The sequence below is a fragment of the Podarcis liolepis genome (assembly GCF_965112155.1).
Source record: "Podarcis liolepis genome assembly, chromosome: 16".
In the NCBI taxonomy this organism is placed as follows: domain Eukaryota; kingdom Metazoa; phylum Chordata; class Lepidosauria; order Squamata; family Lacertidae; genus Podarcis; species Podarcis liolepis.
In genome coordinates this window covers 1760866-1776235 of record NC_139567.1, presented here as the reverse complement: position 1 = coordinate 1776235, position 15370 = coordinate 1760866, and the positions used below count along the sequence as shown (strand labels likewise).

Here is a 15370-nt window from a genome sequence, read left to right as displayed (position 1 = left end):
CACAAGATGTTGGACATAACATTATGATGGCTGACTGGGAACAGTTATGGACCACAGGTATGAAGTTCATGGCATGTAATGCCTTAAGAGAGAATATTATGAAAATGATATACAGGTGGTACATGACACCAGTCAAGCTTGCAAAAATCTATCATTTGCCCGATAATAAATGTTGGAAATGTAAAGAAACTGAAGGTGCATTCTTTCACCTTTGGTGGACGTGCCCAAGGATTAAGGCTTTCTGGGAGATGATCTATAATGAAATGAAAAAGGTATTTAAATATACCTTTCTGAAGAAACCAGAGGCCTTTCTCCTGGGCATGGTTGGCCAATCGGGGCCAAAGAAGGATAGAACTTTCTTTATGTATGCTACAACAGCAGCAAGAATACTTATTGCAAAGTATTGGAAGACACAAGATCTACCCACCCTGGAAGAATGGCAGATGAAGGTGATGTACTATATGGAACTGGCGGAAATGACTGGCAGAATCCGAGACCAGGGAGAAGAGTCGGTGGAAGAAGATTGGAAGAAATTTAAAGACTATTTGCAAAAGTATTGTAAATTGTATGAATGTTAGAATGATGTCGGAATGAAGTTAAGTGGTTTTAGCAGCAATGTTACAAAGGAGTATGTAAAAATGGATTGTTAACAGGTGAGAATCTAAAGTTATAATATATTAAGATAAAGGATTAAGATAAAAGCAAAGAGGGAAAGGATTTGCTGAATTAACTAACTGAACCGGAATACGAAAAAGGGAGGTGTGAGGAGGTCAGGGAAACAAGTAAATGAAAGACAAGACATGGAAAGATTGATTTGTATTTAACTGTTTTTATTTTTCTGTATTTTGTACTTTCTTTTTTCTTTTTTTTCTTTTTCTTATTTTTGTAACCTTTTCTGAAACTTTAATAAATATCATTAAAAAGAAAAGAAAAGAAAAAGTGCCAGACAGTCCCCTGTTCCGGAGACGATTTATACAAAATCCTTTCTGTATGTTTTACCTGTGAGCTACATCCCTAGCATACACTCAAGTACTCCAAGTACTCCCCCCAACAGCTTTTCATTATAACTCTCATGGAAACACACTGCACCTTAAGCTTAACACTGGTCATACGTTTTCTCATTTCTGCATCATATGGCAGCTTCTATATCCTAAAGGAAGAGGATTTTTATTGACTATTGTCCCACACAGAAAAACCCACAAGAGGGAAAATGGAAATGTAGGTGGTGGTACATCAGAACATAAAACATCTTTGGCTCCTGTATCAGGCCTTACCTCAGGCAACTTTATAGGCAAGTAGAGAATAGAGCCATCAAATGCTGTAACCTCTCCCGTCACTGATTTATGCTCCTTCAACATCCCAAAACGGATACTCTTACATTCTACACTGGGGCTGGAAGACAAGCATGTAGAAGAGAAACGAGGAGTCACAGTATATGGAGCTCACAAAATTTCCTCACTAGGGAGAGGCATTTGTATTTCCATTCCTCCTGGCCAAGACATTCAAAAACCAGAACTCACAGAATGATCAATCAAGTCTGAAGAACATCTGAACACATGAAAGTAAGTAGAAAAGAGTCCAGTAAAGTTTAATAAATCATGTACTGGGGGGAAAACTACCCAATGTCACTGAGATGACAGACACAATTCTATTCCACAAGCAGAGCAACAATCTTTACTGTTATGCTGTCTAGTGAATTCTTCAGATCAGTAATTTATTTATACACTTCTGTTCAAAGACAGTGTTTGATTTGATTTCAAAAATATTCTGTTACAGAAGGAATAGTTCAGTTTAAATGCCGTATATTCTCCAGTCAGTATATTCATTTGGGGGGGGGGGGGTTAAACATAAGGCAAATAAGGGTGGGAAAGATGCTGATTAATGAGTCAGTGGAAAAACCCTCACCCTAGTATAACTTAAGCTGGTTTCTACTTTTCAGTCTGCAATTCTAAACATGCTAACCTGGGAGTAAGCATCACTAAGCAGAGCCTCACTTCCAAGTACCGTATTTTTCGCTCCATAGGACACACTTTTTCCATCCTAAAAACTAGGGGGGGTGTCTGTGCGTCCTATGGAGCAAATGCAAGGGGGAGGCAGGCAGGAAAAGCCACCAAGAGCCGCACACAAGCTTCGCCAGTCAGTCCCTTCTCCCTCCTCGTAGAAAAGCCCGCAGGAGCCGTGCCCTCCTTAAAGGGTGCACGGCTCCTGTGGGCTTTTGCGAGAGGTGGCGGAATTGCCATAGCCGCGTGCAGCCTCTCCAGCCGGGAGAGGCTGCGCAAGGCTAAAGAAGCCAAGACAGCCAGCGGGATCCATCTCGCTGGCTGTCTTGGCTTCCTCTTTAGCCTTCCACAGCCTCTCCAGAGCGGGATGGATCACGCTCGCTGCCTTGGCTTCTTTAGCCACGCTTCTTTAGCCGCGCTGGAGAGGTTGCGCGGCTATGGCAGAAGCCAAGACAGCCAGCGGGATGGATCCCGCTCGCTGTCTTGGCTTCTTTGCTCTTTGGGGCTGGGGGCAAAACCCGGGCCTGTCCACTGCTCTTTGGTGCTGGGGGAGGGGGGAATAAAAAATTTTTCTCTAAAAACTAGGTGCGTCTTGTATCCGCTGCATCCTATAGAGCGAAAAATACGGTAAACATGCATAGAATTGCTCTGTATATTTCATGTCTCCAATAGTATATTTTTATATACTAACTAAGTTACACATTATGTCGTTAAGCAGCAGAATATATACAGGTTTGCTAAGTATCACATTTATTTCCATTTATCCCAAAACTTCTGTTCCTCATCCCACATCCTCCAGAAGCCCATGGGAAACACAAACACAGTCCTATAGCTTTGAAATTTCCTGAATTTTTACACCTCTAGTTTCATCTTTCACATGGTGTGAAGGGGGGTTAATCTGCTCCTCACTCACAACTTTGGATGAATAGCAACAGCATTTGCAACAAAAACCTGCTGCCATATAAAAAATAAGTGAATGGGATGCTGGTTAACAGTTACAGTTTACAGAACAGTCACACACTCATAAATTTAAGACAGAGGGGCATCACAAATTCTACTACAAGCTTACATGGCTCGTAACTCTCCCTTCACGGACAAACCACTTTCATCTTTTAAAGCTTCCATGTGTTGATGGGGGTAGGAACACAAGTAGAAAGATTTGAAAATTCAAATCCAGTTTAGAATTGTAACAGAATCCTGAGAACCAATCAATAAATGTCACATGGCCTACTTTTTGAGAACAGCGGCATTATAGGCATATAAAAAGTGGGGGGGAAGGGGGAGAGGGGGAGGGGGGGGAGAGAGATTTATGGCTACTTCCAAGTACCTTGTCTGTAGACAAATAAAACCAACAATCCTTCAACAGCTCAGATGAATGGTGAAAAATTACTACCTGAATGTCACATGATATTGATACACAGCTTCATTTTGACAATGGATTTTTATCAGGTTTAAAGCCAAGGGAACAGGTACTCCTTTTGAGCCTTGCTTCATTAGCGGTTCTCTAGAAGGAAGAAAGCATACTTGAAATAATTTACATGCCTAATTTAAGAGATATGAGCAGTTCGCTTGTTCTGAAACTGACTAGTGATAAAGCAAAATCCCTGGTTTGGAGGACAACGTATGCTTACTTTAAGGGGAAAGCGGCTGACATCCTCATCACAGCAGAAGGGGAAGTGAATGAGTCCAAGGCTCATGGCAACTGCTTCCCGCTCACACTTATCATGCTACACACCAGGGTTTCGTGTAATGTATAAACACAGCCCATATGATAAAATAAGTGTCCACTTAGCAAACATTCCTAAGAGCTAAGAAGTAAATTGCACAAGTTCAGTTCAACTTTCTCTCAAGGAACTGTACAGAGGACAGTACACTCCTAACTTATGCAGGGGTTATGTTCCAAGGATCACGCCTAAAGCCAAAATCACGTATGGTCAAAACACACTGGGTTCAATGGTGGGTGGGACTGCCAAAGTCTTTTTTCTCCGACAATCGCCCACTTTCTGCCCCTTTATTTTTATTTTCCCCACATAAATTGTGGGCTTACTGTAGTAACAACTGAAATGTTAAAAGCCAGAAAGACAGGTAATATTGTTAAAATTTTAAAGTCAGATTTTCATTATTTATTTGACTGATTTAATTAACCACTAAGACAAATGAATATGCAGCACTACATTTCTGGAACACCTAGCAGAATCTAAACTGAAGATAGAACATGCTTCTGTACAATAAAAGAGGTTCTGCAGCCAACACAAGAAACAAACTTTGATATCTTCTGCATAAAACTCACTTCTTCTGAAGAGACACACATCTGTAGACAAACATTTAGACACTGCATTTCCAGCAAGAACTTTGAATGCCCCCAGTAGCAGACTGATGATGAAAGAGGGAGGGGAGGTAGACAAGGAAGATTCTATTGATAGGATCAGCCATCATAGATTTTTAGTCTCAGCTTTCACTTACTTTTTCTCCACAAGCTTGTTAGAAACTTCGGAAGAAATCTCTGATCTAGGAGGTTCTACTGGTGCTTTCTGCAGAACTCCTGCACTTACAGCAGATGAGTCTCCACAGGCCCTACCAAGTCCCAAACCTGCTCTTCCAAGACCAACAAAAGGAATTTCACTTTCCACAAGACCAGGTACCCTGAATAAACTTAAGAGAATAAAAAGAAATACATAGCACAATGATTTCCTTATCAGCTTTCAAACAGCATGCGAGATGGCTTTAAATAAAGCTCAGAACCCAACATATTTTACAATGGAAATTCCCCAGACTCAACACCAGTGAAGTGCAGTACATTGTTTAGATGCACAAGACTTGTGTTCCAATTCCCATCACCCAGAGTTCAGTTTGGGCAAGTCGCACTCAGTCTGGCTACCACACAGAGCTGTTCTATGGACAAATGAGGTAGGAATTGTACAACACATTCTGTACAGAAGTAGAATAGAAATAGTGAGTCTCCAATAATCTGGAATTGTTATACTCTGCCCATTAGTCCCTCAAAGCAGCATCCTCCAAGGCTACAGGAAAAAAATATGATTTTCTGGCATGCATGAAGTACGTACAGTGGTACCTTGTTCTCAAACTTAATCCATTCCGGGAGCCTGTTCGACTCCTGAAACGGTTTGAAAACCAAGGCTGCAGGAAAACCAATTGGCTGCAGGAGCTTATTGCACTCAACTGGAAACCATGGAAGCCACATCGGACGTTTGGCTTCCGAAAAACGTTCGCAAACCAGAACACTCCCGGGTTTGCGGCGTTCGGGAGATGATTTGTTTGACAACTAAGCTGTACGGGAACCAAAATACCACTGTATCTTAATTTTTCCCCTTTCCCTGCTTCCTATAAATTCTATTATTGATACATAATACCTTTTACTTATGGTTACTAATCTAAACAATACATACATCATTTCATATTTGTAATAACTGGAATAATTATGACACATACGTGCCGACACAACTTGTTAATTTATTCAGAAATGTCAGTGTTTACTTTTTTATTTTTATGTAAGTGTTGCAGTTATATGCCCTAATGTAAATATATATCTCAATGCAACTATGTTAAACAGTTTAAAGATGAAAGTGAATAAAAACTTACAAAAAAGCAGTATGATTTGTGATCAATGGTTCTCATAATAAAATCTGTGAAATTTCACATCTATATAAAAGAGGGACTGATCAGATCCACAGCATCTTTCAACTGAAACTAATGAAAGAAACTAATGGCTTTAAACTTTTACTTGAAAACTGATACCTAGATCTTTGAGCTCATTTCACTTGAGCCAGAAAGATATACAAATCTAATGGATCATCATTGAATAATTACTGGCTGACTAAATGAAGCATGTCATTTTTGCCCAAGGTAGGACAAGTGGCATTTCTGGTATCATGTATCCCTTTTAGAAACACATTTGTAGTGGACATCTTAAAAAGCTAAACAATATTGGATACACATACATAGATACGGAGAATTTTGAAATTTACTTTGAACTGAAATCAGAACCCTTCCTGCTTGGACTTATGGATGTACAATTAGAAAAGGACTATGGAACTTTGTTTCAATATATGATTACAGCTTGTTTGGAGGTTCTAGCAGGGGAGTGCAGCTATCGTATACCCTTTTGTCAGAGTTAGAAGTTTCCAGTTTCTCAGAGGGAGAAAGCATTCGCCAGGGGGGGAAGGAGAGCAGTGAATCTAACAGAAGAGAGCAAGAGGAACAAGAGGGAGGGACCGGCTGTTCCCAGGAAAGGCCAGGGTTCAGTTCTAGCTCAGATTCGGAGGAGGGGAGATACAGGCCAGCTCTAGCCAGGAGGGTAGGAAAAAGAGCGGGAAAGCGAAGGGAAAGGCGCCTTCGCCATTTTGAGAGTGGCTGGTCATGGAGAAGCAGAGCTCAGAAGGTATCTGAAAGAAGTGACTCTGAGGAAGAATAGTTAAGAACTGTTTATAAGAATGTTTTGTTAATACGCAATAAAAAGTTTTATAAAAGAACAAGAAGCGTTTGTGTGGTGATCTGAAGAGGACAACGACCAGGCCTGACAGAATACCTTCTGCTCTGTGCCTCTTCACTGTAAGTAAAGAAGGAGAAGCCAAAATGGAGGGAGCTGTGGCGCCAGTTGGGCAAGGAGAAACCCCAGGGCTCCAGCTAACATTACAGGACTTATGGCAACAGAACTTACAGTTGAAAAGTCAAGTCGATATACTATCGGCAGCACTGGGAGAACATAGAGCCATGTTGCAAGCGACGCAGGGAAACAGAGTGAGTAAAACATTTACTGTACGTCCGCGTAGCTTCAAGGGAGAAAGCTCTGAATACGTGGCTTTCAAGACAGAAATTTCTTACATAATTGAGATAAAGGATAAAGAATTTCAATCTGAGCAAGAGAAGGTTGCTTATGTGATTAATTTCTTGGAAGGGAGGGCTAAGGATTGTTATACCCCTAATATCTCGGAGGGATGCTGCCCTAGGAAATCTACAAATTTTTCTGCAGTATCTAGACACGATTTTCTTAGACCCTGCGCATGAAACAACCACAGCTAGGCAGCTGTTGAGAATGAGACAAGGAAAGGACACTGTGGGAGTTTATTGGTCCAACTTTAGTTTGCTGGTGCAGAAATTAAAATGGGACCTGAATTCCCCAACAGTTGCAGCCCTTTTTAGGGAAGGACTGAATAATGAGATTTTAGACCAATTGGCCCTAATGCCAGAACCTAGTTCCTTGGACTCTCTGGTCCGAACGTGCCTGCAATTGAGCCTATGCGTGGAACGGAGGGCTAGTGAAAAGAAGGAACAATGGCGACCACGGTGGCGGGAAAATAATATTATCGAAAGTACAGAAAGCAGAGCGGGTAACGTGCCAGGACGAGAGTGGCCAGAGCCCATGGAATTAGGCGCAGCCAGACCCCTCCCAGTTACTACCTCTTCCATGGTAAGAGGAAATGCAGGGAAAGGAAGAGACGCAAGGCGTTGCTTTGTCTGTGGAAAACCAGGGCATCTAGCACGACAATGTCACAATCGTAAAGGATGGGAGTCTCTATCTGGAGCAAACATGAGAGAAGACAATTGCCCGAAGGAACTGCATCAGGGAAACAAATGTCCCCGGCTGGAAATGGGAGCTTGCAGCCGGGTGGAGAAGCAATAGAAGGCTCTCACGCGGAACCACCTATCCCAGGGCTAACGGTGAAGGTGCAACTACAACTACCCAATGGACACAGCGTCCAGGTAGAGGCGTTGTTAGACTCAGGCGCATCAGCAGATTTCATAGACCAGAAATTGGTACAGGAACACAAAATCGCTTTGTTACCTTTGAGTTTCCCACTGCGAGTGAAAACAATCAACGGCAGACCACTACTTTCAGGAGAAGTGACTTATGAGACTCCACCAATGAGAATGGATATGGGTCATCACTCAGAGACCAGGGCATTTCATGTGACCAAACTAGCTGGGCACCCAATGGTGCTGGGCATGAGTTGGCTCAATCGTCATAATCCGGTGATTGCCTGGCATCAAAGGTCTTTGGTTTTTGGTTCGATATATTGTATGACACATTGTTTGGGGCAAATCTCGGTGGAAGTAATGGGAACAGAGGTAGAAGGGAAGTTGATGGGGAATGAAATATATGGCTTATCAGGATGTTTTTTGTGAAAAAGAAGCGGATAAACTTCCACCACATAGGCCCTATGATTGCAAGATAGATCTAGTCCCTGGGGCACAGTTGCCACCAAGCAAGATATATGCCATGTCGGAAGTAGAATCTGCAGCATTGAGGGAGTTCCTGCAAAAGAATTTGCAGAGAGGTTTTATTAGAGAGTCTACGGCCTCTGGGGGTGCTCCTGTCTTTTTTGTCAAAAAGAAAGGTGAGGAAGGGGCACCAAGATTAGTATGTGACTTCAGAATCCTTAACAGTCAGATGAAGCCTCGCGTGTGCCCACTGCCACGTATAGATGACCTCTTAGAGAGAGTAAGGTCAGCCAAAGTCTTTACCAAGCTTGATCTACGAGGAACATATAATCTGATAAGGGTCAGAGAAGGGGATGAGTGGAAAACCAGTTTTTGTACTAAGTATGGTGCATTTGAATTCTTGGTAATGCCTTTTGGCTTGCATAATGGCTCAGGGGTATTTCAAACCTTCATCAATCACGTCTTAGCAGGTATACTGGATCAGTTCTGTGTCTCTTATTTAGATGACCTCTTAATATATAGTGAAAGTATGGAGGAACACGTAAAACATGTCACACAGGTGTTAGAGAGATTGAGGACCAACAGGTTATATGTGAAGTTAGAGAAGTGTAAGTTCCACACACAAAAGGTGGAGTTTCTGGGATATTGCATTTCCCACAAAGGGGTGCACATGGACCCCAGTAAAGTTCAGGCAGTGGTGGAATGGGAGGCACCTAAAACTAAGAAAGATCTACAGAGGTTTTTAGGATTTGCTAATTTCTATCTTAAATTCATAGGTAATTACTTCAAAATCACAACGCCACTGACTTGATTGTCTAAGAGGCAAGGGGCCATTCAGATGGTCTGAGGAAGCACAGAAGGCCTTTGATAAATTAAAGGTGGTGTTTGCTTCAGAAAAATATCTTATGCACCTAGATCCAAGTAAGCGTATAAAGGTAGAAACTGACGCCTCTGATAGGGCTACTGGGGCCATTCTGCTGCAACAGGACAAGGAAGGGGACTGGAGACCCTGTGCATTCTACTCTAGAAAATTAAATCAATCAGAACAAAACTACACCATATTTGATAAGGAACTTTTAGCTGTGCATGCTGCCTTTAAAGTGTGGAGACATTTTTTGGAAGGGGCGTCACATCAGGTGGTGGTACAAACAGATCATAAGAATTTAGAGTATTGGAGAACTGCTAGACAGCTAAACCAAAGGCAAATTAGGTGGGCAGAGTTTTTTGCTGGGTTTAATTTTAGGATTGAGTACATACCTGGGCATCAAAACGTTCGTGCAGACGCATTATCGCGCAAACCTGAGTATATGGAAGGGGAAGCACCTCCCAAGTTGCGAGAAATCATGAGATCGGATCAGTGGGGGTGTGCAGCCGTAGTAGTGGACGGCAGGGAATTCCAGCGATTGACAGTAACAGATGAGTTTGCACAAAAGAAAATGGAGGAACTGAGAACAGGTAGAGGGGAAGAGGAAGGTTTCAAAGAAAAAGATGGATTGTTGTACAGGAGAGGGGTGCTGTATGTACCTGCAGGTGAATTAAGAGGTAAAGTGTTGAGGCAACATCATGATAACCCGACTGCAGGACATTTTGGTAGAGAAAAGACCCTGTATCAGATCACACGGCAGTTCTGGCGGCCAAAGTTGAGGGAGGAAGTAACACAATATGTAAGAGGTTGTGAAGTATGTCAACGAGCCAAGGCACCCAGAGCAGCTCCCGCAGGGTTGTTGCAACCTATGCCCACGCCGGGAAGGCCTTGGGATGTGGTGTCTATGGATTTTATAACGGATCTACCGTCATCGCATAGGCAAACAGTGATCTTTGTGGTGGTTGACATGCTAACCAAGATGACACATTTCATACCATGTACCAAAATTCCGACCGCACAGGAAACTGCAAAGATATTTTTAGATAATATTTTTAGGTTGCATGGTATGCCATCACAAATCATTTCAGATAGAGGGGCCCAATTTACATCACAATTTTGGAAGAGGTTAATGCAGTTACTAGATGTGGAGCTAAGCCTCACATCGGCGAGACACCCGCAAACCAATGGGGAAGCTGAAAGAACGAATGCAACACTACAACAATATCTGAGGTGTTATGCTGGTTGTCAGCAAAGCGGGTGGTTAGAGAAGTTGAGTCTAGCAGAGTTTGCGTATAATAATGCACTGCATGTGTCTACGGGCAGAGCCCCATTTGTGGCAAACTATGGCTTGCACCCAAGGGCATTCCCAGGTCAAGAGGAGCAGTTAGCAGTACCAGCAGCAGAACAAATGATAGAGGAGTTGAGGTGCATTCATGAGATATTGAAAGAGGATTTGGAAGAAGCTAAAGAGGCTTACAAGAAAGCTGCAGACAGGCACCGGCGAGTTGGGGAAGAAATCCAAGTAGGGAGCTGGGTATGGCTGTCTACCAAGGGACTACCAATACGAGGGAAGTGTAAAAAGCTAGAACCAAGGAGATTGGGACCTTTCCAAGTAAAGGCTCAAATTAACCCAGTCGCTTTCAAGCTTCATTTGCCTGAAAATATGAGAATACACCCTGTATTTCATAGATCTTTATTGTCAGTGTTTGTACCAGCGCATAAGTATCAAAGTTCAAGGGAACCACCTCCTTTTCCCACCATGATGGGGGAAGAGGAGACCGAAGTGGAAGAGATATTAGACTCAAGAATAAGTAGGAGGAAATTGTATTTGGTTGCATGGAAAGGGTTAGATGAGTCTGAGAACTCATGGGAACCAGCAGAAAAAATTAACGTTCCAGAATTGCAGAGAGAATTTCATAGAAAATATCCCCACAAGCCAAAACCCCATAACTGGCATCTTCATGAAATTTTTGAAGAGACAGATAGCGAGGAAGAAGAGTTCATAGGGTTCGGTCATTCAGAAACAGAGGAGAGCGAGAAGGAGGAAGGGGGGCTGAGGGGAGGGGGTGATGTCAGGGAAGAGTTAGAAGTTTTCAGTTTATCAGAGGGAGAAAGCATTCCCCAAGGGGGAAGGAGAGCAGTGAATCTAATAGAAGGGAGCAAGAGGAACAACAGGGAGGGACCGGCTGTTCCCAGGAAAGGCAAGGGTTCAGTTCTAGCTCAGATTCGGAGGAGGGGAGATCCATGCCAGCTCTAGCCAGGAGGGTAGGAAAAGAGCGGGAAAGCGAAGGGAAGGGCGCCTTCGCCATTTTGAGGGTGGCTGGTCACCGAGAAGCAGAGCTCAGAAGGTAGCTGAAAGAAGTGGCTCTGAGGAAGAATAGTTAAAGATAAGGAGCGTTTAAAAGTTTTTTTGTTAATACACAATAAAAAGTTATAAAAGAACAAGAAGCGTTTGTGTGGTGATCGGAAGAGGACAACGACCAGGCCTGACACCCTTGACCAAAGAACGGTACTCTCCTTCTATCTGGAATGGTCGTCCTCTTCCACCAAGCGCGCAGCTTCGGGAGGGACGCACATGGAGCAGTGAGGGAGGAAGGGGGACACCCGCCTAGCCAGCCAGATCAGCCAAATCAACCCTGGTGATCAATGGGGTGACAGATGTCGCAGCCAGATCGCCCTCACATCCTCACATTACAGCAGCGAGACTATATGCACAAAGATTCATCATTACCAACAATGCTTGTTAAAATTAATGAAATTAGCTGAGATGGCAAAACTGACATGTTTAATCAGAGGAAAGTCCTTGTTAACATGTACTAAAGATTGGAAATCTCTCAGACTTTTTGTGTGAAAAAGAAAATGAAATGACCTTAGGATCTGGGGATTGAAAATAATGTTTGTTTATATAAAATGGTTTTGTTGGGTGTTATATTGGAGTGGATGAAGTGATTATTGTTTATAAGTAGCAGAGAGATGAAGAATTGAAAATTCTTCAATCTCTGAACTATAGATTTTCTATTTCCTCTTGAAAGCCTTTTTCTATCTGTTTTTTCTTGTCGCCATCTCTTTTTCTTTCTTTTTGCATCATGTTTTAATCTTACTTAGATTAAAGGTGGATAAAAAAGATAAATGATATTAAGTTTTGTATTTCTCTTTACAAACTATGAAATTTAAACTTTATAATATTTACTTAAAATAAATAAAGACACATTTGTTCATCAACATTTGCCAACTTTTAAATCCAGGCTTTCAGTGCTGATTGTTCTATTGATTTCTTTTCTGCTGTGGATTGTTACTGTAATTTTGTGTTTTAATCTAAGTTTGGATATGTGTGTGCACGTGCATGTGTATCCCTCTGTACCACCCTAAGATTTTTATAATGGAGAGGGGTATATAAATAATTTTAATAAATTACTATATTCACCTCAGGATCACTTTACTCACCTGCCACGTCCCAGAAGCTGCCTTTCCACCTTGTTGTCTCCAACTGGCCCTCCTCTAAACTCTCCATGCTGTGCTGGCCAGTCCACTTTGGGTTTGATCCTGATGTCACCCAAAATGCCTCGGCCTAAATAGAGTATAAAAAACAAGATAGAAAAGTTATTTTTACAGGTTTAGATACTACCCAAGGACAAATATTACTGAAGTATAAGAGAGAAGCTCCTATGTGATAAGGTTAACTGCCCCAAAGTAGGCTTTGGGGCAGTCTCAAAACCAAGTCCCTAGAACCATTATGAGCTTTGAGGAGGGGTAGGTTGTATGCAGAGACCCCTCTAGTCCCTGGAACCAGCAAATGTTAAAATCTAAGAAAAGTTGCTGGAATAGCCAGGCTGGCTTCCTGGTGAAGTAATCAGCCATTACGGTAACAAAGGGCTCTGTGCCAGATGACAAATTGGTGGGGCTCCCTCCCTCAACTCACAGTTAGTTAGAAAGACAAAGACTGGAGTAGAGAGTTGCAGTTATGTGAGTCAGAAGCTGGAAGCAATGAAGAACGCTGGGAATGCAGAGATCCAGAGCCCTGTCTGATTTCTGCTTGGATCCAAGGTTGTGGCTATGAGAGAAGCAAGGCCTTCTTGGGAAGTTAATGCTGTGAACCCCTCCATCATAGGCTCAGATTGTATACAGTGGTGCCTCGCAAGACGAAATTAATTCGTTCCGCAAGTTTTTTCTTCTTGTGAGTTTTTCGTCTTGCGAAGCACGGTTTCCCATAGGAATGCATTGAAAATCAATCAATGCGTTCCTATGGAGACCGTCCGGGGACAGAGGGGAAGCGCCGCGCGCCTTCCCCTCTGTCCCCGGACCTGTTTAAAGCAAGGGGCGGCGGGAGAAGATTGCTTCTCCCCGTTGCCTGCCCCGCAATCTCCGGGGACAGAGGGGAAGGCGCGCGCGCCTTCCCCTCTGTCCCCTCTTTTGAAGCAAGGGGCAGAGGGGAAAAGATCGCTTCTCCCCGTTGCCGCCCCTTGGTTCAAAAGGGGTCCGGGGAGAGAGGGGAAGGCGCACACGCCTTTCCCTCTGTCCCCGGAGATTGCGGGGCTGGCAACGGGGAGAAGTGATCTTCTCCCCGCCGCCCCTTGTTTCAAAAGAGGTCCGGGGACAGCGGGGAAGACGCGCTGCACTTCCCCGCTATCCCCGGAGCTTGCAGGGCAAGCTTCGTTTTGCGAAGCAAGCCCATAGGGAAATGCGTCTTGCGAAGCGGCTAAGAAAATGAAAAACTCCTTCGTCTAGCGAGTTTTTCGTCTTCCGAGGCGTTCGTCTTGCGGGGTACCACTGTATTTGTGTAAATAAACCATATATCATAAAGACACCAGATTCTCTGCTGTCCCTCATTCCAAAGGAACACACGAACCTTGAGCATCTCACACTGCTCAGGGATTGGAGCGTCATGCAACATTATTGTTACAGGTGTAGGTACTACCTAAGGACACACATTACTGAAGTACAAGAAAGAAGCTCCTATGTGATAGGTCTAACTTACCCAAAGCAGGCTGTGGAGCAGTCTCAAAACCAAGTCCCCGGAACATGGAACCCAAGGTCGAGGTAGATGTGGAATGCTCCTAAAATAGAATGGAGGACAGAGAGACTCTACCCATTATACCTACTGGTTAAGCATAAGGCCAACTAGAACAACTGCCAATGATAACTCTTGAGAGTTTTGCAAACGAAGGAAATTTCTGCATCTAAGTTGCAAACCTAAAACTAAGCTAGAAGTTTTTCAACAACAACAATAATTTTGTTATTTGTATGCTGCCTATATGTTGCCCTAGCCCAGAGGAATAGTAAAAACACAATAAAACATTAAACATCAAAACCCTCCCTCAAACAGGCCCAAGCAGCAGCATGATAAGCTCTCTGCCCAATACAAATTAGTTCCACAAGCATCTAACTATAGTATTCAGAAAACAACTAGTTTTCTAGCCATGTTTTATTTAAGGTTCTTCTTGAGTGTCTTTTCAAAATACAAATTTTAATTAATTAATTTTTACACACACAAAATACAAATACAAAAGAGAACGCCCATTATTCTAAAAAATAAAATAAAAATAAATCTCCCTTTCTGAATGAGGTAGGAAAATCTAGCCAGTTTTAAAAGATTCACTTTTACACTTGACAATGTATCCTTGAACAATGTTTCTACACTAGAACCCTTTAGTTTTACTGAAACCTTGCTTTTCCACATTTCTCTAGAATGTTCCAAACTGCAATTTAATATAACATGTAGGCCTGGGCAATGTATTGAAACATCGTTCTGGGCTAGAGCACAATGCCGCCTTCCCTCAGCGGGTGGGGCTTGCCTGCACCTTACTTGCCTTCTCCACTGCCTCCTTCCTCCCTGTGCCAGGTACTGGCAGGAGTGGCATTGGCTTTACCCAGGAACCTTGCAGGGCCAGGGCTGGTGCTGCTTGTTTCTCCCTCCATTTTTCAACATCACACTGTATCACTACATCGCTATGCTTAGCTGGTGAGACATCGCAATGTTGAAAAGCTGGCATCATCCAGCCCTAATAGCGCCACACTATTCAGTAATGACCTAGGCTGTAGTGAGATCCTCCTAGAACATGACTCACAAGTAGTGATGGGCAATATCTGGGTTTCAACATCACAATTTATCATGAGCGAAATATCATGATATCATGATATATCACAATATATATCCCTGTGGTGGCAGAGGGTGTGTCGTGCTTCCCTGCAGAAGCAGAGGGTCTTGCCGTGCCTCCCAGTGGCAGTAGTGGGTGCGCCGCGCTTCGCAGCAGTAGCAGAGGGCCTTGCTGCGCCTCCCTGTGGAGGCAGAGGATGCCGCTGTACCTCCCTGCAGTGGTGGAGGGTA

General features: G+C 43.1%; 1 protein-coding gene across 2 annotated transcripts in view; it reads right to left on the bottom strand.

The window, feature by feature from the left end:
* Window positions 1-15370, bottom strand: part of PIWIL2 (piwi like RNA-mediated gene silencing 2) — a 72358-nt gene that overhangs the window by 48840 nt on the left and 8148 nt on the right. For both annotated transcript variants that reach the window (XM_083480376.1, XM_083480375.1), the window contains exons 3-7: window positions 14021-14099; window positions 12490-12613; window positions 4464-4652; window positions 3394-3504; window positions 1275-1392 (exon numbers count right to left, since the gene is read on the bottom strand). In XM_083480376.1, the coding sequence (XP_083336502.1) occupies window positions 1275-1392; window positions 3394-3504; window positions 4464-4652; window positions 12490-12613; window positions 14021-14099 (621 nt within the window). The remainder of the gene's footprint in view (window positions 1-1274; window positions 1393-3393; window positions 3505-4463; window positions 4653-12489; window positions 12614-14020; window positions 14100-15370) is intronic.